Genomic DNA, 24,585 nt, shown 5'->3' with positions numbered 1-24,585 from the left:
CAAAAGCAGTGAAAAAAGAACTTCGTTTTTTAAAATCTCCGCCATTTTATTATTTATCAATAAATATTAATATCCATCGAATGCGCGAGAGCCGCAGTCATACCGAATCTAAATATTTTGGATTTTTTCGTTTTTGATGCGCCGTTATCGAGATATCAACGCCGCCAGCGACATATCTATTTTTCGAGGAGTTACGTTTGCCTGTTATTTTTGTGTATAAAAAGTGTTTAAAATAAATTTAAAAAAATTATTTTACGTATTTCGAGAGTGTAATTATTAAGCCCAACAAATTTTATATCAACATCTATAATAATAAATTCTTTAAAAAATTTACAAAGAAGCTCTGTTTTGCGCATCTAACCTAGAATGATTCCTTCAGGGTGCTGCCTCGTCACGGGAAAATAGCGAAATAGCATTACCAGTTTTTCAGTAATTATAACAGAAGGTACCCACTGCACAGAGAGGACCCAGCTGCCTGTCTTTCAGTAAAGGAAGATTGTATTATATTTTTCTATTTATCGATGATTAGTGAGATATGACCTGATTCTTTAATTACCTATTGCCATATGGGAAATACAGTTTGAGTGGGACGTAGACAGCCTCATTACTTAGGGTAAGTAGCAATTGTTACCTACGGAGTCTGAATCGCTTACTTTTGTCCTAGGACATCTTCAGCGCTGGATAAAAAAACTTATAGCTTATGATGACTCGTTAAACAAAAAAATAATAAGAGGAGGATATGGCCGTTCACTAATTTCTCTTTTACAAATACCTATCCCGTAATCCTATCTACAGATTGATACGTATAGTCAAGAAAGAAACAGAATATACTGTACCACGAATAAAAGCTACAGTCTGAAATGTACTCGACAGACTGTAGACGTTTGTTGGGCCACGGCGTGAGGAGCGCAACGAAACGGATTGTCTAATGAAATAATTTTTTTTTTCCGTGTAAGTCGAAGGATGAAAGGGTTGTGTTTAGTATTGTATTATTAACACAGAATGACATTCGACCGTTTAACGCTCAAAGGAATTCTGATAATTTTACGAGATTTACGTAGATTGCCTAGGGTGATTTTACCAGTCAATGATCAGGTCGCTCAATTGGACACGTTCACGTAAATTATATCTATATATATAATGATTTTAACACGGCTCGTCGTTCACTGGACGCGTTTCTTAAGGTGGTCGTTGAACAACGGATTGAGTCTGATTCGAATACATGCACCTTAGAATTATGAATGTTATTTCCTATCGCGATTTATGTCTGTTTACGTGATAAGTGGCGCGATAATATATAAGAAAATGAGTACATAAGTTAGATTAACACGTTTGATTGAATGCTTCACTTTTGCATTCTGAAAAGCAATATAGTTCTTTTTCTATCTAACATCTAGATGCTTCGTGCCTGTTTTTATTTTTGATTTTAATAAATTGCGTTTCACCAAGCAAAACTATACGCACGGCGTACTTGTTTAGGGTAGTTGTTGATGCTCTACGTGGAAAAACCAGTTATTGGGAAACTGACAGATCATCATTCAACAACTTCTCTCTCTTTCTCTCTCATTTGAATTTTAACACACAAAATGACGTAACTGGTAACGACTCTATCGTATCGTCCTTGAAAATTAATCTTAAGGCGCGTTCACAATAATCGACTTTGTCGCTCGGGTAGAGGCTACTCGGATGCACGCCGCGTAATGCGATCCACAGTCTAGTATACGAGCTCCCTTGAGATTTAACTTTACGACTCATGCATACGAAAAGCATTACTCGAACAAAGGGTCTGCGTAGTGTGGACTCGCCTTTACGTCGTGCTTCAGCGACTCGCATGATATTGCAAGGAGAAAAAAAAACGATGCATGATCATCAGCCTCATCATTATCGTGATCCATTGTATATAGGGTAATTATGGAAAGATTTGGATGATTCATTATTTTGAAGAAAAAGAAATTCGTCCAAGCTTTTAGCGCAAATTTGGAAGATCGACAGGTCGCTAGAATTCTCTGGTCAGCCATTCATCTGCGATGATCGCTTTGAGCTTTTTCCTTCTCTTTTTTTTTCGGACTTGACCTTTCACTGCACAACGGCGATGTTTATATTCGCTGATGACACAAGATATGTTTTGACATCCGAGAAAATGAATCTGGTTCATTTGACGAGTGCGAGAGAGAGAGAGAGAGAGAGAGAGAGAGAGAGAGAGAGAGAGAGAGATTGCCAGAAGGAAAAATAAAAAAGTGTCTCGTCATGCTTCATCGACGTCGACGTCGTCTTCGTCCGTTTCGCTGTCATTACGAGTATTTCATTCGAAAAGTCTCTCTCTCTCTCTCTCTCTCTCTCTCTCTCTCTCTCTCTCTCTGTTACTAAGAGGAGCGTTTGAGCTTACTCGACGTCCTGTCACGCCCACGTCAAATAACAGACTATTTTTTCGGTGACGATCGACCGTGATATACCATATTTCACATACGTGTATTAAGAGAGTCTACGAATTTTGTCAAATTTGCAAAGATTAACGTACTCGATGTTAATAATTTCGATATTGGCAAAAAAACGCTCATAACGGCTTTTACTCATTTCAGAATTTTCATCCTTATATGTGGTCCCTTTTTTGCACACCTTATGTACGTACTGTATATATGTATATGTTCTCCCGGTACACGATACCGATAAAAATTTTGAAATCTTGTTACCTGGGACTGTTTCATAAAGTAATTTTATGTTTCAGGCGTATTCTGAGAAAATGAAAGACGACTTGGACGATGATGAATGTGGAGCCTCCTCCACAGCCTGTTTGCCAGAGAGTACAACCACTTACGGGTAAGATAAAAAATTGTTGTATTACCTTTTTTTATAGCCCGTGATAATCATTTATCGATAATTCTTTATTATTTATCGCGTGCGGCAACTTACTTATAGAAAATATAGCGGTAAAAGTAGATTGCTTTATTGTCGAGAATCTTTGGAAAAATTGCGTGTCTTTATATCGTCTCCCGTCCGCCCTTGTTTCTTTTGCTCTTCGCGAAGAGACGTGTTGATCAACCGTATTAACCGGACGAAGATGCGATGAAAATACTTCGGAAACGGTCTGGTCGACTTTATCTCAAAGGGCTGTGATATTTTATGAATTTCTTTCTTACGTCTCGGCGTGGCAGTTACAAGGGATCCAGACGATAATATTGCGTGTCGATCGAAAACGATTGGAACGGCCTAAAAACGAAGAAAAAAGCAACGACAAACAGTTCCGAAAAATAATTAGCGTCTTATTTGCGCAGGAAGATTTTGAATTTCTCTACCAATCGCTGTAGAGTTCCGATGTGACGCACCTGACCGTTCATATATACATATATGCCAACCATGCAGACAATATCGGAGTGGTCAGACGTAAAAATTCCTAGACTCGAATCGTATTCCACGTATTTGTCATAAAAGCCGTTGGTCGTTAACGAAAATTATTGAAAATTCTTATCGAGTGGAAATGACGGGTTTCGTTGGAATCGCCGAAAATCTCCTTATAACGTTTCGCCCCAACGAACGGAACAACAAGATTTTACGTGGGATCAAGTGGGATTTTTTCACTTCACTTTTTATTCTCTCTTGCTCACTTTCCTCTTGGCACTCCCTTTCTCTCTCATCATGAAAATCTTATAGTTTTGAGAGCATTTTAAAAGCGCGCCACTTACTCTACGAGATTAATTGCCATCGCTTCCAAACGATTAATCAGAGGCCGAACGCGGCACTTTGCGAGCGTCTTAATTAATTTACTTTCATGTCTCTAAGTGAATGGGCTCGTATAAGGACGTGCTGGGCCGACGCGCACCCGACGCACGAATGTTTGATCGATGCAGTCGGCCCACCCGATGCAGTTTCGAATTATTTAACGAACCGCCAAAGAGCCACATACGCACGATCATCCCTTTGAGAAACACCGCACAGTCAAAGAATGAGAGGGTGGAGAGGGGGGACAGAGAAATCTTACGTCCTCATATTCCCGAAAATTTTCTTCATTGGGTACGGAGCCACTTAGTTTATCATAAATTTCGATAACAGACAAAAAACTTAATTTAAAATACCGAAAATGCCTTTCAATATATAATTCGTTAGATAGTTAATCGGAAAATCTGTTCGGATGAATTTTCACTTTCGATCGCAAAAACTCTTATCCGATATCGTTAGATCGTTATTTAATGTCATTTGACGTTTCCAGTATCGGCAAATATTATCACGCAATTTTACCATACATTCCGTCGACATTGCAGCGTCCCCGATGTACTGTTGTCTCCACTGTCCTCCGTTGCGGTGACTGTGCTAGGTCAAGGTCGCCACTGATCATCCGGTTATAATTAAAGACTTGTCGTGAGTAAGCCAGTGAAATTTCCACGCGCAAATACGAGCTCCAATTAAATTACAGGCTTACTCGTCGGTGAATACTGTCCGTCCGGTGCTCGTTCTCAACGTGTTAAGATTCCCTGTAGATATTCGTCAGTCGCTATACGCAGCTGTCGAGAAAGAGACTTCTCGACGTAACAGCTCCTCGTCGATGTAACGTACACATTAAAAGCATTTCAGACATACTCTATATGACATGACAAAATATAATGAAACATTGGCCAGACACTTATCGCTACTCCGCATGGCTTCTCAAGAGGACGGGTACTTCGGTGCATATTTGGTGGGGGCGAATAAGACTCGCCCTCTGGTGGGGAATCGGGCGTCTCGACGTAGGGATATACAGGCTAGCAGAAAGGTTAGAGTGGGGGAAATCTCCGGCCGCCAGTTCGTGGCGGACCGGCGACGGGAGTGTACGTTACGAGGCATCGCGTGCTGCTCCGAGTCCTCCGTAACATTTACGCGATACTCGACCAAGTCTCATGATCACCTATCGCGACTATGTTATAGTGCTAGTTGTTGTTGGTACTCTTGCCCAATTTGTATGAAAAATTCCTTCTCCACCAGCAGCATCTGTGTTGATTGTCATTTTATCACGTTATTATGTCTCGGTATAGATGTACACCATATTCACTCGTGTACATTTCAACGCACAGAAAGGTTAGGTCTCTTAGCTAAATGACGCTCTTTTACCTGTAGATATACATGTATATGTGTGCATAATGATACAGTGACAGTACTTTGACATAACCTTGAAACCTCCGTAGGAATTCTCTACCGAAGCTGCGTATTACACGAGTGGGTATTGCAGTAGTAAATATCGAGAGGAGCGTCGCGACTCTTCACGACGGAGGACGATTCGGGGCATTGAAATCTGTCTCAAGTGTTTTTCGAGCGGTGTTGTCGTCTCGCGGTCGTTTGCTCTTGTGACGTAAAGAGACAAGCCGAGACTCGCGGAGCAAGGCCAGATAGAAGAAATCGGTCGAGATTTATGTCTGCAGACATTAATAACAGATGGATTAAAATAAATCGACGATTGTAAATCTCTTAAAGTTGGTCTACGATAGAGAGTCACGTGCGTAAGAGTGGGGACGCCGCACAAGGGTTATTCGAATTTATTGCCATCTGGTCGAGACTATAATCTAGGATACAGTGTCAAGGCCACGTTCCCGTCAACCTGTGCGACTTGCACGCGCTGGAGTATGTGTCTCTCTGGCTTCCAATGAGACAAGAATTCTCGTGCGTCTCAAGTCTTTGTTCGTAAGATGCTGTCGAGTGCGTTTACACGGTAACGGTAATGTGACTGGTTACAGCATTTCTGGTGATATGACGAAAATATATGTGTTTTGACGCGTCTGCTGATTTGTCAGCTGTTCCCAGCCGGATCTTGGCAATGGTTTCTGCGCAGTAAAATCGCACGAAACAGTAGGTTGACACGTCAAACTGAACGATGAAGTCGAGCATGTACGAGAGCTCTTCTGTCTTCTGTCGAAAAATCAAATGGAACGACACAGCTGCGCCAAGAGCATGGTTGTGGTACTGATGGACTGACGTGATATCGTTGCAATTGCATTTCATAATAAGAATAATATTGCAGGCGCGGTTCGCTGAAATTCTGAATAACAGATTTGGTGTTTTGTCGCGCGATGGAAATCGGTCTTGTGATTCAGCCTCGCATCGGCGACTGTATCTTGTGCTCAGAGAGAGAGAGAGAGAGAAAGAGAAAAAGATAGAGGAACTTGAACGTAAAGTCCCCTTCGCTTATAAAAGTAAAAACAGCTGGCAGATTGTAGTATCTCGTTTGGTCGCTGGGTAAGCACGAATCCATGACTTTTTCATTAGAGGAAACAATTTCGCGGTCGGCGAGGACGAACTCTGAATTGAATGGATAATATTTGATGATTCGCCGACTTCCTCTACCACGATAAAACGGTCTTATCTCTCCTCAGACGCGATTAAGTGCGTAGATTATGCACAAGGCTAATTTTAACGTGACAAACAAGGTGAAATAAATACGATAAACTCTTCTCCAAAATGGCCGCTATGGGCACATTTATCGTTACTATATCTGAAATGAACATCCATTCGATGCACCGTGTTTTGGCGTGTATGTGTTTATCGACCAGTGTTATCCTGGTAGATTAAATTATGTGGTCCCAACATCAGCAACCGTGTATGGGGGGTGCTGTAACCCCCCAACATCCTCATTATCAAAATCTTCGTCCTGCGCATCACGTGGATAATCATTTGCAACAACGACAGCAGCAGCAACAACAGGGTACTCATTCGCATCATCGTCATGTCACAATAGACACGGCGGTTTCAAGGTCAGTTTTCTTTATCATTACTCTTGGATCGACGTCATCGTTTCCTTCGTCATTTATACTTGTATGGATGTCGGTATTGTTATCAACCTATACATGTTTTGTTGAATATTTTTTTCTGTTATTCGCGTTAGTTGACTGGGTATCATCGGTTACGATTTATTAATCGGAATGTGCACCGTTTCTAAATATGGGTCTATTAATTTACCCTTGTCGAATTATGTGGACGGCATCAGGGCCAGATCATGGATTTGACCATAACAAGGTCAGCAGACCTTACGTCACTGGCCAGATTCACGGTTCGCAAGTACATCGAGTCAACCTGGCGGTGTCGATCGAATATCGATCGATTCACTATCCCAATGTTGGGAGAATTCATTTTTTTGGATTTTTCATATCCATTGACAAATTGCCCTAGTCTGTTGAAATTTGCTCTATATTACACGATTATTGATGTTACGTGATTTTTTAAAAATACTCATACGTATTAACAATCGATAATTGTCCTTTGAAAAAATTGAATTAGGTTTTTTTTTCGAATTGTCATTGTCCCTCTGTTGTGTTTTACGTTGCTATAGTAAATTTTTCATACAAAATACACGAACACCCAACACGATAGTCTCATCCGTTACAGAGTCCGACCACGATATTAAACATTCTAGCGTGGATTATAGATTCATTTGAATTGCGAATAACAGATGGCGATGGCCGTGAGAGACTATTTTATGAGGATAGACATAATAACATTAACGATTCCTTCGTTGGGTAGACAAATCAATTTAATTTGCATACATACGTATACTATGGAGAAAACTCAATAGTATCATGAGGAACACGGGTTCTGTACTCACACTGAAAATCTCATTAATTCCTACCGGAAATCTCATTTCAACTTCCATACTCCATTACGTACTTTCGTCTCACACCCGTGAACTTTGCTCTCTCGATCACGTCACGCAATCAAAAATTCACTCTTGTCAATTTTATTTCGAGCTTCTTTCATTCGTCTACCATCATTACCATAGACTATTAAAAAAAAAAAAAAATGAATTCTAGGGGATATCGTTACATTGAAAGTTGTAGGAAGATGGCCCTTCCAATTATCCTTCCCGCTTGAACGAACTATAGGTATACAATTAGTACGGATTTGATATGTTTGTTCAGTTCCATTAAACTATTTACGTATGTATATATAGACCTGTCATATAACAACATATGACAATGTTGAAGCCTAATGCTTTTTTTTTTGGATCCAAAAAATTGAACTGAGGGTGAGTAGTATCTTTTAGTTAGTCGGGTGCCGGTTTACCGTACGAAAATCCTTGTAGGACAACGTGATTGGTCGACTTACATATGAACTCTTGAAATTAAGGCAGAAGCAGAGCCAACGTCAAGATTTAAGAGATTCACAAGTGATAACGTTAGCTTGGTAACTCATGGACTCCATCGGCGTAAAACTCCGTCTTTAATTGTATAAAATTTTTTTAATGAAGGTTATTTTTGGGTTCTAATTATTCAAATTAAAAAATTTGGCACTTAAATCTTTTCTACCAAATTAAATTTCCGAAAAAACGACGAAGCAAGTCAAGTAGTGGCAGCAGTGAAGTAATTTATACGTGCATCTGAATAAGATTAAGATCAAGGCCGTATCTAATAAGTATTCCTTATCATAAAGGATCACCAGCTATTGATTGAAAAACAACAGAAAAGGTCATGTTGCATGAAATTGATCGTTACTAACAAATGTCTTACGTGAAATGGTATTATCCGTTAATGATATTTGGAAGAGGCCGTGTTTTGATGCTTCTGAAATTATTTAACAGCATGATAACAAATTTTTTTTTTAATCTCAAATAAAATGTAATAATTATTTACGTTCGTATATCGTACCTACATGAAGTCTGAATAGCTAATATTGTTCAGATATTTTTTTTTATAGTATCAGATAAAATGAAACAAATTTTCTCCAAATGCGATACGCATAAGGGCTCGTTATTCGATGCCCGCTAAAAGAAGATCTAATTTGCTAATTGGCGACTATCAAAAAATTACACGTTGATTAAACTTTTACCGGACATACCTAACGAGAAGTCAAATTTTCATCAATCATCTTTAGTGTGCAATTTTATATTTGATTTTCCGAAAAATTGATCGGCGACCAAATGTTTTTAATAAGTCAGCCAATTACCAGCTAGCGACGACCAGTTTTTTAATGGAAAAAGCAAAAACTTTAATAAGCCGAATTTGTAATGCTAACTTCACATAGGTTTTTATGATGTGGCTTCGAGATACAGTTAACTTGCTAGACAGGTTGGCGACTTGGGCACTCGGCTGTCCTGCCCCCGGGGGTCCATCCAACTTCGCAAATTCAATTTGACGTTACGCAACGCATAGTAAATAACGAGATACCCACTACGAGCCCGAATGGACCAGAACCCGCGAACGGTATTGGCTTCATCTATATATCATTCTTGAGGGCTTCTTGGCATCGTTTGCGTCCTACTTCATGCTCGTCTCTATACGCATTTTCCATATTTTTCTGATTCTTCTTTTTTTTTTTTTTCACGAGAATCATCAATATCGGCCGCATGTTAATATACATACATCGGAAACGATTTCGTGGCCGAGGCAGAATTCTCTTTTACATTCTTACATCGAACAACGAAATCATGCAGTCTTATGAATTTAATATATCGATACTGAAGCTCATTCTCATAGAAATTACTCGCGTTTTTCGTTGTACGGTTATTAGGAAAGAGAAGAAAGTTATCGCATATATATCTGCTACATGAACTTAATAGTTAGAAGTCTCTACGTGCGTTCTCATTGCGGGTAAACAATTTGCCCCTCGTAAATGTCTCACGAATGAAATCTCAAATGGTTCCGAAAAAGTTGATCTGCATGGACGTTTCGATAAAATTTGACAAATCTTCAACCATACGGCTGAAAGTTTCAGGCAAGTTCAGCTCAGATCTCAGAAACGGGTAACTCAAGTCTTTGAAGAAGTACGGTCAAAATCATGCAGTATAAATAATAGTAATATTGTCAAACGAGGATCCTACCGAAGTTGCATCAAGAAGCACAAACGGGTCTCGTCGCCTCTATGCACGCTGTGTTTAAGATCGTATGCGCTACAAGTCTGCGAGCATACACCGCGCGGCGCATTAGACCTAACCAGAGGACCGAACTTGTAGTTAATTCGAAAGAATTACTCGATTAGGATCAAACGACCCGCGCAAGACTATCCTGAGATGTTTGTGAATTGACGAATTTTCACTTGAATCTGTAAGACAGGTCACGCTGTGTAGATATTGAATTAGCTCGATTACGTACGCGATGCTATGGAAAATTAAAAGTGCGATTGACAATGAGATTTTGGTTAATATTAATTTATTGGATTATCTGTATTTCTTGTGATTGGATGATACCGTGAATATACACTTTATACGCCTCATATATAGATAAATCATTATTCAAATCATCTCTAAAGTTCCTTATCTAATGACACTTCAAACGAAGTGAATAATTAATATATTAACACATTAGTCTCCCGCACTATCCCGTTTTTAACAAGTTTATATGAGTCACGCTCCCAGGTTTACCGTAGCGAAAGATACATATAGGCATAATTTCTAATCTCATTACGACCAATACGAAATTTAATTGATACATCCAGTGTCGTTAGCATGATTTATTGCGTATGACAGATACTTAAATGAAAATCATTAATTTCACTCCGAATGGTTATACATTTTATGCGGGAAATTGTCATTCATATATGTATATACTATATATGTATATCCTATATATGTATATCGATCCAAAACAGAAGAAGCCGATGGTCTATTGAAATTATTTTAAAAATTTCCATTTAGCTTATTCCGACAAGACACGTGTCTAAAGCACAGCCTGCTACGATCGGTAGAAATAAAATTGTCCGTTCGCAATCCGTTCCAATAGTCTTTCAATATGACCTAAAATCATTGTCGCTATGCAATTATTTATGATTATTATACCTTATACACCATGCGACGTAACTACTTTATCCAGACCCTGCACAGACCACTGTGGTGTACTGTTGAGGAAGGTCCAGAAAATTGCCAGATGGTTGTCTGGTCAGTCAATCCCTTGCCCCTCCCACTGAAGACCATTACTGAATCTATCGACAATCGATTGGCTGGCCTCAATCGTTTCTCCTATAGTGTCTCTCGGTCGTCTGACATCTACGTTTGCGTTTGACTTGAACCTTCCGATAGTAATTGACAATAGTTTCTGAACTATCCCCTATGCGGTATGCGTGACGTACGAGCACAGTGCATCCAGTGCAATCCTATGCGATCGCCTAGGGTTCCCCGTGGAGTATATACTTGATCTGTAATTGTTGTACCCGTCATAGATATCTGATAAGGATATTTAAATAATTTTCTGTCAGACTAGTTTGCGCTCGGTTAAAAATTTTTCGAGCCGTTATCATTATGGCATTGGAGTAATTGTCGAGCCGTTAATTGGCGTACAAGCTATTGTTTTTAGCGGGCACTGGTCGAACTTAATTATACGCGTGTTACCTTACTACACCGTCTTTTAAACCCGTTAGTGGGGCAACTGAGTTATCGGCCGTCAGACCAATCCTTCTTCTGCCAATCGGCCAGGTGAAAGGAGCAACGGACGAATCCAGTCTCCGGCTCTTTTATGTTCTCGCATATTTATTAAATCGCCCGCTTGGCTGCGCCAAGTCTGGCAACTTACGAGAGGTCGTCGTTAATTATTCGATTTTTTCTTAACGCTCGCAAACGTTTATCGCGTTAATGAGAAATTGAATTATCATCTTGTTGCTCTTCGATTTGACGGTGCATCGTCGGAATGAAGACGCTTAAGATGCTTAATCGTTCCTCTCACTACGAATACGCTGTTAAATGCTTGACTGATATTTCGAAAAATTTTTGTTCCCATAGAACGATCCGAACTGTTTTAAATAACGCATAAAGCACCCTGGAGCCCTCGCGCCTTTTCGGCCCTGGGCTCACACACACCGCTTTCGACTGCTAGCTTCAGCTTCATTGATTCGAACATTCCCAGGGTGCTATTGATATGGCATATTTCCGGTAAAAGGGTTCACCAGCTGGCAAAGTGTTTGTGTCGTTGGACATAATATTTCGTGAGTATGACAAAAATTATGTCCGAGGTAAAAAAAATTTTCTTTTAAACTTTTTCGAGTTTTTTTTTTTTTTTTTTTTTAATTTTCAGCCGTTGGAAAGTTTTTGGCAATATACTTAATATTGTTTGCGCGGCACCGTACCCATACGTACTTACGCTTGATATTCGAAAAATCACAGCTTTGTAGGTTATCGCTTTGGGAATTGCGATAATAATTTTTTTTATAACGTTATTACTTAGTATTACTTGGTATAGACTTTTTTCGCTTCATTGTTCTTCTCGTGCGAATAATAATACTCGACTACCTGATAAGGCATTATCCAGAACGTGTTGAAACTCATTTCTCAGATAGACTTTTCGCAATAACACATCGCACACATACGTCTATTCCACATTCTCACGCGAGGCAGACCTTGGGTCTCTATACGATTGATAACGTCTCATATTGAACCATTGTCTGTAACAGTGCTACCAAGGTAAATTCGCCTCAATCGTACTGTGACATTTTATATGAGCACGACTTGTGTCCCTTTGGCTACAAACATCGCCATGTGCGATCGAACAGTACCAGTTGTCGCCCATACGCTTATTTATGCGTCTACTCGATCCTGACTATACGTATACGAGTATCTTCCGAACACGTGTAATATCGACTTGTGTTCCTCCTGGTATCCCGAGAAAAGCACATTTTCTCTACATGCAAAGTGGCGCATTATTTAAAAAAATAAAATAAAAAAAATTTAAAAAAATAAAAAAAAAAGAGGTAAGAAAAAACAGTGTGTGCAATTTTCCAATGCACACTGTGTCCTGAGACAATGCATTGCATGCAGATGACTACATGTGGTATAACAAAAATTTTATATAGTATATATATACGTATTTAATAACACACGCATAATATTCTCGAGTCTATATATTCCATTTGTTGTCTGCTTATCACTCTATCTACTCTCGCCACTCTGGGGATTTCCTTGTAAACATAATTCGAGCCTCCGTTCGACTTCCGTAACGCGATACAGTATGTAATTTGAAATTTTCGCGATGCATCGTGCGTCATATGAAATTTTTTTCTTTTTTTTTTGCGACACCAAAGTTCCGCAAGACTTTGCCAGAAGTTCACGTACTTTCTCGTAGCGCTTAACGTCACGAGCCTCTGAATTTTATCTTAAACTTTTTCTTTTTTTCATTACTACATGCATTTGCACGAGGCTAATGAATGTGCGCAAGGGAGATCGAAAATTGCGTTGACGCTCTTGCGCCGAGCATTCAAGTTCGCTGTGCGTCAACGTATGAATTTACGTTTCCGAGCGACGAAGATCCCGAATGACTTCTGCATGGAAATAGCAAGGTCGAAGAAATATGAGCGATTGTTTGACCAGCGTACTTATGTGGGAGGTATCATACGGCGAAACGTCCTGACGCTCGAATTAATCAGGGACAGGTGATTCTTTAAATAATTTCAGCGAACGGGTGGTCATTCGACGTTGCAGTATATTGTGTACGAGAATAATATACAATCCTAGTGTCTATTCACGTGTGGTTTACGAGACACGATTTTAAACGTTCTACGTATTTTACGAAACTTTTCGAAAGCTAGAGGCGCCCTTCGAGGGTGAAAGTGGAGTTCATCCCTTCCGAGAGTCCGAACCTGGGATATGTTTAATTTGAAGACCTATCCACCCGGGTCTTGCGAAAAAGTCAGAGACAAAGACTCTGAGGTGGTCACTCTCACCTCACTCACTCTCAGGTGGGTATAACCTAAACAGAGTGAAACCACATGCCTGGCTTTTTTCTCTAAAACCCAGGTCAAGCCAGTGCACACATACCCCAGACCGGATATCTTCGTCGGAACAGCGACAAAGTGCCTCGTCGACGCGATTTTGTTGTTCGAGGGAGCCCCCTGCCCCCCTGTACGAGTAAAAAGGAACGAAAATTCCACGACGTCTCTTTCGAGCGTTATTCGCGTTACGCATGGCGAAGTGCGTATTACCATGGATCGTATTATTCGACAATGTGGATCCTACGCCGTGACAATGACGATTACGATTATTATTACATAACTTTGCCATTGGGTTATCATAACGACAATTGCGTTAGACGGTACTGCAGTCGCTTCGTTTTCTAAACACGTTACAGGGCCCCTCGTGAATGGGCGTAAGGATGAATGGGGCCTCAAGGTGTACGCGATTCACGTACGTCACGCATCCTACGTGCGAACGTGATTGAAGTGCGTTCGTACAAGGGGCACGAGTACCTGTTAGAAATTCGCAGGTTTCAGTCGGCGATCTTACGTACTACATCGAGTCAGAACTTCCTTAATGGCCGTGGGAAGAAACGTGTTGCGCTTCTTCGTGAAAATTATTTTGTCCCCCGGTACACTTATTAGAGTAGCTAGAGCAACAGTGGTAGTGTTATTACTAGTAGGGTATAGTAACTCGACGAAATGTGTATGCACAATATCTGAACGTGGTATGATATTGTACAATTTCACTTTATTGATACTCCTGTATCTATACGTAACACTTGCACGCGCTGAAAGCAGCGTGCTTTCGTCGATGAAGTTTTCGTCATTGAAAAAGTCCATGTGTTCAAGGTTGCCACGCGCGGGGATTTTAAGGATGTCGAAAGAGGGGGAGGGGGTCGCGTTATTGAGACGTTTAAATGGGGATTTGCTATATTTTGGTGTTTATAAAATCCTTACTACTGACATTGTTGTTGTGCCAGTATTATAGTGTACTGGCCTTATAAAGTTTCATTGTGAACGGTGCAGAGACTTTAGAATTTCTATAGTGTATCCAGTGGAACTAACTAATGGATATAGGTATTGTGACGTGATTTTTCGACTCCCGGTCACTACTTGCCTGACGCTTACTCCGTCTCTCTCTACCTTAACCCGTCAGCCTAAGCAGCCGTACATTTTCATACCGGCTCGTCGGCTTCCGATGAGAAATGAATTGGCTGCCGACCGCCTGGCACGTGGACGCATGGAGGAAGGGTGGACGGCCGAAGGTGACGTAGGTTAGTTCTCAGGTTTTCGTTCTCTGCGTCGAGTTAAAGAAAATACGTTTCGAGGTATACCTATATGTACTGTATAGTTTTCCTATTGTGCGATTAAATTAACGCTCCTTGCGCAGCGCACCGGCTATACGTACTTGTAGTAGCCGCTGATTTTAACCTTGCGTGTTTACGAGTCTCTCTGAGGAAGTTGACGTTTACATTGAACCAGCACCGGGAACATTTCTTCGGGAGTAATGTGGGATTAAACGCGTAACGACGGTGCGCGCGAGATTAATGTTTGAACGAAGATTTCCTGTATGAGAAAAAGTAAAGGTTAAAGTCTAAGGTTCTGAGAGCTGTGTTGATAGCCATTTTTTATTCTGTTTATATTGGAGGTATCCTTTTGTGATGTTTTTTTTTCTTTTTTTTTTTTTGTCCATATTACCGAACAATTTAAAAAGCAACAATACTTATCGATTGGAATGAAACAGAAGATTTCTTGAATTATCAAGCCTCAAGTTATTTACGTGACACGAATATGAGTGAGGTGCGATATTGGCAATTAAACGTGCATCGGATTATAGTAATTACATATAATCATAAAATAATTCATGAATTTTGATGCCGTGGTACAGAGACGTTAGTGTGGCGAAAAATCATAGTTGCTTATTTATTGACAGGTACAAATGTACTTATTTATATATATCTATGCATATTTATATATACTGTAACGAATGAAGAAATGTAAGATGTAGATACTCTAAGGTAGGTCACGATCTTTCGCTTACAATTGACTCTATACTCTTTCCGAGTTTCCCGGGACTACCCAATACGAAACAAACTATACTTCATGAAATGCCGGATGGCCGCCAGACGCATTGTTGCGTCACGGTACCTAAAGGAACTACCCCGAATATTTAAAAAGATGTCCGACTAGCAGGAACGAAGGAAAAGGTGTGGTAGAGGGGCTGGGTCGACGCTGATGATAAAGAAAGGAAAGATGGAGGATAGTGAGAAGAAGTCAGATTGGGAATCCATGAAATTCAGTAACAGAAAACATAACACATTGGCCCTTTTATTTTGGGACTTCAAATAAAATAGAATTAACAATTGAACAGTTTCGAGAATCAAATAAATATCACGCGAGACAAGGTTCTCTTCGGGAGACGCGAAACAAAGTAAAGGCAAAATAGACAATCACGCGGTACTAGATCCTCTACGGGACAGGTTAACAATATTCGCGATAGAATAGATAATTACTATAAACGCTACACAAGATTCGAGAGAACGTGAAAACAGGAAATATATATTTTAAACAAACGAAAAGACAATACGTGGACTCACGAGAGGAACACGGATTCATTCAGCAGTTTTCCAGGGTCACGGAGGCATCAGTCTAAACTCAATAATACATTTCGAAAATATAGAAATTAATAACGGAAGGCACGGAATCTTTTCCTTGCTGGCGAAAGGCGAACATCTAGACCGAAACTGGGAGGAATAAACGAAACAGATCTAGACGTGCCAATGCACGGGAGCCAAGATAGAAAAGATTTCGCCCTTTAGACAAAAGTGCTTACTTAAGCATTAGAATTCGATACCAATGCGAGACAACTACTTTATCGCGACCGGCCAAGATGACTAACGAAGAACGAATGTCGGCACGCTAGCGAGATCGCTACCGTAACGGTCCTAGACTATAAAGTAGTGCCTTTTTCGGGCAACCATCGTCGCGGGCGAACTACTCACTAGCATTGCTAAGCACAATTATGGAAGTATACCACTGGACTCAAAATATGTATAAACTATACGAATTTACTTTAAAAGCGACATATCGCCAATAACCCTTTACGAGAAGGACGCGATAGACTCGATAAATAATTGCCGAAGCCTCTTCGTGATCGCCGCTATACGATACACGGGAGGTCGGTCAAAGCTTAAAGAAGCAAATCCCGTTCGCAGTCTAAACCGGCGCTATGACGTCACGTCTAATCGGTTGACCCGGGATCTTCGAAGTTGTCACTGGTTCGCTGCCGTAGCTTCAGGGTGTCCAGGTTGCTCGGGTGGTGATCTGCGTCCGGACCAGGTCGGGACGGCTATGTGGCGGAGTTCACGAAATCTCACGCCGGGGTAGCTCCTGCTCCCCATCCTCTTCGGTACCGTAGATGCTCCCCCTTCGGGACATCGGTACCGGCCGTAACGAGAAGAACGAAACGGTCCATGGCGATACTTTCCTCAATACCCGCGACCCCCTACTCAATTCGGGAGTCGTCGGCGGCGGGGTGGATGCGTCTATTGATTTTGGATCGTCCTCCACTATCCCAGCTGTAGCCTTGTGGTGATTCACCTCCAGCGACGTGAAGACATTGGATGTTGTGGCCAGATTCGTAACGCATGAAATGGTTTTGCAAAAGAAATTAACCTAATGTTCGATATTTGTAATAATTGTGACCTTGGAGTTCTTGGCCGGTAATTTGCGGAACGCGATATTAAAAGACGGCAATACGTGCCGAATGATAAAAACGACAGTCAATTTATTTCAGACTCATGACGTCACAATACACATATATTTATCTGAAATTTTTTTCTACGACCACCTTAAGTCGTACTATATAATTCATCTCGTAAATACATTACTCGATTCTCCTTGTCAATTCTCAGCCGAGTTTTTCCATCCATTTATTATTTAAACCACAGGGACTCTTAACTTTTAGATCTGTCGGCAAAGTCCCTTCCTGGGCTCGAGACGAACTTGAAAAACCCACGCAACACGTATGCTTAACAGACAAGTATAAATGTTTGGTTAAAAAAAAGGTACCACTATTTTTCAAATGAAAAAATACCGACAGTCTAAAGGTTAAGCTCGCGACGTATGTTGCCATCTTGTCGCACATAAATGGGACTCCAGCCAAAACACTTTCAAGCAAGTTGTCGGTACGTTAACGACTATATACGTAACACGCGGATTGTAAACGGCAGTCTGAGCGGGCAGTATTACCTATTCGGACAGTGACGTCAACCCGTATGAACTATACGGGAGCAGTCGAAGCAGTGTTGTGCAGTTCGTCTGGGAGCTACATTGAAAATACACGGAAGCCATTACGAGCCTTGTAATCTTTGGAACGGCTCGTACGATCGTTCTGCAATAAGTGTCTATGTTGCCTGACATTAGGATTTGACAGTGCTTTGAAAGCCGAGTGACGTTTTGGCGCTCTCACTCGAAGCCTCCCCTCCCGAACGTCACTACGTTGTTGACAATTTCGTTGTCTTTGCAAGCGTCGGGTCTTAATTCTCACGGTGAAAGATTCCGAGGTTACGTTCGTGTTTACCCCAGTCATTGGGTGGCAGCGTCTCGGCCGAATGTCCTTGGATAATTCGACCGAGTATAAGCAAACATTTACTTGGTCACGTCAGACGCTATTTTCGCGCCAGCGTCGATTCCTTTTGCCTGGTGCATCACGAGTGCGGAGACTCTCGTTATCCCAGTACGCAGCAGTGCCGAGGCGCTGTATACCTGGCCGAGTGCGCTGCACGTAACAGGAAGTTAGAAATTGTTCTTTCAATCTTCTATATTTTATTAACGATAATGCCGGGTACTATAAACGTCACGAGTGAGCACGATCATTTTCTTATGTTGGTACCATTAGCCGGATCAGCTGCTGATACTCGTATACCCATTTCCATAGCCATTATTGTTCATTACTATTCATTACCAAATTAACTCGACTTCGCTCTAATCGTGTATACGTGTATTCATTGCACGTGCTTTGACTATGGTCATAGAGAGGCGTACGTCGTCCTTGAATTGGCTGTTAAGGTATAACGCCGACGCCCGGCGCCGGTTTCTATTACCCTTGGAAAATCCTATCTGCTGTGCGCGAACGGTGCATCTTTATCTAGCTTATTTACAAATGGGCAAGCGAGATTTACTTCGGTGGATATACTCTTTCCTCTTCTTTTTTTTATCGTACGTCGATTATTTAAGAAAATATGAAATATTTTAATTTGCACGTCGGATTCGATTGCGAACGCGTGGGGGCGCGCACTGGCGTCCGGGATGGCTGATGCCGACGCGTTGTTATTTGCCACACGCTACTACCACTCTGTTCCTCGTATATGCAACGACCTCGCTGTCCTCTACCTAGGACGTTGCGTTGCTCGAGCGACTATCTTAATTGCGTCATGCCCGCGGAACGTCGTAAACAAAAGCAAGAAAACATTTACTCGCTTTGAAAAATAATCTGTACGCGGACATCTGCATATTCTCTATGTTCACCACGATGGGTCTGTTCTCGGTACTGTACACTTGGCGGGGGGGTCTCGCTCGGATAGACCTGGATCCCCCCGAGGGATCGGGAGTCACCTCGATAGAAATAGTCATGCTTGTACGCAACTTCTTAGCCGGAGATATTTTTTAGGGATTTTTCTCTAAAAAAAAAGTACGTGTTAGTAAAAACACCCAGACAACACAGTGAAATGGAAATATTTCGGAATTTTGGGAAACTTTTCCATACTGTCGTATGGAAATGAATTATGCGCGTATACAATGTCGTTTGGGAAACGTCCACATTGAATTAGCCGAAGGAGCTACTGAAATCAAAGGCGCGAGGCCACCTTGCTCGGACGGCTGATCGAACAACCGCAAGAGTTCGGACGTGCATTGGAGGACACGTGAGAATCTATGGTAACTATTCATACCGTTTCAGAAGCTTAGCCTTTGTTATTTCGGTCGAAAGTCACGTGCAGGGCCAAAGGTATAAGACGTATAGGCTTATTGCTCTACAAATGAAAATGATACAATGTTTGTTATCTTTGCGTATTGGCAATTTCAATGCATTTGAGAAAAACATTGCCGGAATTATAGACACTGGGTGCAGTACCCTCACGGCATTTCTTTTTTAAAATACGTATATCGCGACAGGTACTCATGATTTATAGTACTATCAGTCAATTTTACGGCGGTAGTCGCGACGCCGGCTGTCGTGGCTCTCGATTTACATAAAATGAGATCCCAAAAATATCGAGAGACCAAAAGTATGAGCATAACTGCTATTGTCAGTCAATCGCATATTCCATCACACAGAGCAACCACATAAATGCGCGTGTAACCGCCAGTATGCCGGAATATTTTTTAATTGCCGAGCAATTAAAAAATAGGGAGACCCTAAAATTACACCATTCCCATATTGTTCTCTCCGTGTCGTGTAGCGGACCTTGTACGCGAGAAAACGTCCAAAGACCGGATGTATATTTTACCAGTGCTAATGCATACGAACAATTCTCAGATCCTTTTCCGGTATGCCGTTTACGGTTGGCACGCTGTAATTTGGTATTCTCCAGGGTTCACATTTTTCGAGGATGTCCGAGTGCTCAGCGATTAAGGATTCGTTCACTCGGTATACTCGTTGCATACGATACCTCGAGCTGTCCACCTACCTCCACTGGCTTTCATCGAAATTCTTTTATAAGGATGTACATTGACGTAATTTATTAAAATAAAACTTATGCCTTTTTTGGATTCAAAGTCATTACGAAATGACTTTTACTAATACCCAACTTGTACAGGGTGTCTCAAAATTCGCACACACCGACCATGCTTGGTCAGATTAAAAGACAAGTTCAGAAGCAAATGTGGTATGCGGCATTTAGCTTACATCGCACAAAAATTCAAAGTTGATAAATCACGTGCTAACAGCGAGCGTTAGTGCATTGAACTTGGTCAACATTGGGATGAGTACCTGGGTCCATTGGAAGAGGATAGATCATACAAAGGGAGCACCTGCGTCGCACCATATCTGCTAGACCTCACTCAGACTTACCTTAGAATGATCAAAGAGACATGGAACACGTCCCACATTAACAGTTAATGTCTATTACGACATTCCTACTAGACATTCCAAACATTCACAAGTGTTATCACCGTCACTTCCCTTAGACTCTACGTGATGACTTTTCTACGATCATGCGTCAATGGCATGATTGCGATAGGCCAAGCTTGCAGACGATAAGTCAGACTTGGCCTCGCATAACAAACCCATTGGCGTAGTCACACGACAAATTTACATAAGAAATTCCTTGAAATTTTCAATCATTCTCTTGCTCTCACCGATTACCAGTTTCTTCGTGATCTACCTACCACTTTTTAACTGTTCAATTTGGTACTCAAAAAATCATGTGAGTTTTGTGTTAATTAGCTAATTATATACATTTGTTTTTTACATAAGTACATCGTGCTTAGATACACCTTTTATGATGAATATGGCAATTGTTATGAAATTTGTCAATAACTTTATCCACTTCGTAATGGCATATTTTACTGCGAGTTGTGCGTAGTGCGTGTACGTGTCGCGTCTGAAAAATTTCAAACGCAGGATCCACTCCACCCTGCACCCACTGCAGGGTTAACCCATCCCTGTAACTTTTTTAATTTACCCTTCTATTTCACACGTCATTAATTGCTATTGCTATCAATCTTCCTATTGCTTTATCTATCCCGTTCTTGACTTTTCATGTGTTTCATTTATTTCTGAATTAGGTATCACGGAGACGTCAGCTATTCGTACATCCAGAAGCGTCACGCGTTAAATAACATTGGTACGATTGCTATACTGTTAAATCATCGTCTTCCGGTACTTTTCCAATTTTCTTCTTCATCTTCAATCTCTTTCCTCCTCCGTCGCTGCTTTTCCCACAGTCTGCCCATCAGCGCCGATCCATAGCACGACCTTCCACTGTGCGTATCGATTCATTCGCCCGAATGGAGACTGCCGTAATGTAGGAATCGTCTTTTGTAGAAATCGTTCAGTGTAGATGAAAAAATGGGGAGAAAAGACTGACGAAACGTTTCAATATATGTTCCTTTCGTTATTTCCTTTCTATTTTTATCTATTGATTATATGTAAATGGTAAAATTACTCTTAGCGATCTTATTGCGAAAGATGCGATTGGCTTCGCATGCGCGATATCCCAGTCAGCACTTGCAAGCACATTGTCGGTTTAACCTACGGCCATGTATTGGCAAGCTCGCCGAGCCAAGAAACTCAAACGCGCTTGAGACCTTTCGAGTCCTCCACCTATAACGATAAATAATAATTGTGCCTATGGATAACGTATTCTAAGAAAAACAAATTTACGCGCGAGTGTTGTAACGTATATTATTTCCAACTGTCAATATTGGTGTTGTACCAGTTCCCTCGAATGACGATTTTGGCCACTTAGCTCTTAGAGTGAACCAGGGTTCGGAACGGTAAAGGGATTGTTGTGTTACAGCAATAATAAAACGTTCTTTTCAGATAAACTTTTCTTCGTTTATTATACTTTGCGTCTCTATACGGTATCATCGATCGGTTCTATTACAATCAGTGTAATTCAAAATGTCGGAGGAATTGACTTGAGGATGTGGAAGCCAATACTGCCAGCTACGGAGGATGCGTGATTTGAGATTGCGGAAGCCAACACTTCCTGCTGCGGATGATGCGAGAGCGATCACTCTCTGCTAATTTGTCCACGGTAGCTAAACGCTGCGCTACTGGACTAACTTGCTGAAACGAAACTAGAACCACAGAGTCCTCAACGAACGGTGTGATCCCAAAATGGTTCTCTCTCGGATGAGAGAAGCTGGACATTAGATGCAGGATTCCGGATTCAGGATACAAGATGCAGGATACAAAAGTATATGTTGATGGCGAAGAAGACCCAATCCGCACAATCGACGGATTAATTATTTACCCGGTCCTACGTTTTTACATGCGAGTTGCCTTGGCCACCTAGTGGCGCGGCAGCGAACTAGTGCTCGCTCGGATACCCCGTGTCTGGTTAGGGACTCTTGTCACAGTGTACTGCGAATCACGTAAATAAATGTAAATCCACAAGATATTCGCATTCACCTAGATACTCGCAGTGCCGTTAAACGATCTTGATCTCGGACGATCTTTTATTTACGGGTATCCCCAGCATCTCCACTATCATTATTATGCGTCTTTTATCGTTTCTCATTAGGTTTGCTGTCTGTCGCCAATATATGGGTAGCGCGGTAAATTGTGTCGTGTTAATTGCAAAACTGTTTTCCTAGATTTTTTTTACTTTTTAATCATCCATAAATTAATGACACCGCGTACGTAACGAGCGTGCACATATTTTACGGTGTCTTTTTTCTAGACGCAGATTTCGCTATATCGTTTAAACGAATCGCGCGAATATTCATGTTGCGTCTTTTAGCTTTTTTTTTTTCGCGAAAATCACTTTAAGCGTCTCTGGGCAATTGGCAAATATTCATTACAGTTCGCGTAGCAAATCAGTGCTCTACGTAATCGAATCCACTATTTCAACGAAGACAGGGTACGTCAATTAATTGAATGTTAGTTTCTATCGTGCGTGAAACATTTTCGTACCTTGATCACCACGTGTCTTGGCACTGCATGAATACAACGTGTGCACTGACTCTCTTGCGACAGCTAAGAATTAACTACGAAGAGTTTATTGCAGTAGTCAGTACCAGTGGAGTACTTTGTTCTTTGCCACCCGGTATGCATATAGGTACACCAAATCCATAAATTACATACAGGAGCGCGGTTGGATCTTAAGGGGAACGACCTAACCTTAAAAACCATAGGACCTTCCGTGTCTCAAGGAGCCCTATGCAGTTGCATTAGTTTCGTCAGGTTGACTGACTTTACTGAAAGAAAAAACGTAGTACACGAACCACGGATACACTTTCGGAACGAAAGAAGAGAAAAAAAATTTCAACAGTCAAGATCAACACCGGAAGTAGTCGTCTTGGTACGTCGTTCAATCTAAAAGGTTATCTACAAATGACTCCGGCGCAATGTGTATGCACCGAATCGATTTACGTTGCATCTTAAAGCGACGCAGCTTGTGTTTTTATTGCGTTTTGTTTTTCTTTCGCGTTGATCGATTCGCTTCGATTTTTCAATGTAACTGATACACCTCCTCGTAGGAACTCACTGGTCAGAGTTACGCAGTACACTCGTTACGTGTACATTGTACTTTCGCGAAACACGTGCTTGCACGTACGAGGAGAACTGCACTCGTTGCATAATCACGAAACTGCAGATTCTGCCACTTCCCGTATGCCATTACTTGGAGCTAACAGGAAATCTTCTATATGCTACTCTGGGAATCCGTGCTTTCTAACGCCACGTGTTCGTTCCTATCGTTCAGATTACAATGCCAGGTTACGTGCATTAGAATCATATGATTTAACGTCGTATTTACCATAGTGTTATGGGATTTACGAGGGATCGATAGATGCATATGTATATAATGTTTCTTGACGGCTGAGCAAAAAAGTGCAAAGCCATGCACGTGAAAAGTTTGTAGGAAAAATTTTACGCAGAGTCCACGTGTCACTTGCTGAAGGATTTATTGTTTTCCAGCTGTCAAACAGACATATTGAACTTGTGAACCGACTGACCTAACCGAACGTTCGAATAGCACTTAACGATTTGGTTACCTTTGGGAGCAACTACTGAAGATCTCCCGCATCCTTTTTCAATACTCGTAATCTCATAAGTTGCGAGTCACTCGCGAATGTCACGTTTCAGCTCTCGCGAAATTAGCATCAATGAATTTTACGTACGTGCAAGGCTAATCGCGGGAAACGCAAGAACGTCCGTGTAAAAATGTCGTGTGAGCGTGACGCTCGCTGTGTTTCCCACGGTGCAGATCTACATTTTTTTTTTTTTTTTTTTTTTTTTTAATTTTT

At 41.2% G+C, this 24,585-nt stretch overlaps 1 protein-coding gene across 9 annotated transcripts in view; it reads left to right on the top strand.

The window, feature by feature from the left end:
- Positions 1 to 24,585, top strand: part of LOC107269431 — a 98,975-nt gene that overhangs the window by 32,005 nt on the left and 42,385 nt on the right. For 2 of the 9 annotated variants that reach the window (XM_025086748.1, XM_025086749.1), the window contains exon 1: positions 4,780 to 5,046. The exons of 1 other annotated variant lie outside the window; for it this stretch is intronic. In XM_025086748.1, coding sequence (XP_024942516.1) covers positions 4,931 to 5,046 — 116 coding nt within the window. In that variant the 5' untranslated portion in view covers positions 4,780 to 4,930. Of the gene's footprint in view, positions 1 to 2,725; positions 2,818 to 4,778; positions 6,714 to 24,585 lie in introns of those variants that run through there. 6 more of the 9 variants (XM_015743253.2, XM_015743256.2, XM_025086750.1 and 3 more) reach the window with 6 other exon arrangements.

Source organism: Cephus cinctus, unplaced genomic scaffold, assembly GCF_000341935.2.
Source record: "Cephus cinctus unplaced genomic scaffold, Ccin1 Ccin1_scaffold0661, whole genome shotgun sequence".
NCBI classification, from domain to species: domain Eukaryota; kingdom Metazoa; phylum Arthropoda; class Insecta; order Hymenoptera; family Cephidae; genus Cephus; species Cephus cinctus.
This window is presented reverse-complemented; position numbering and strand designations above follow the sequence as displayed.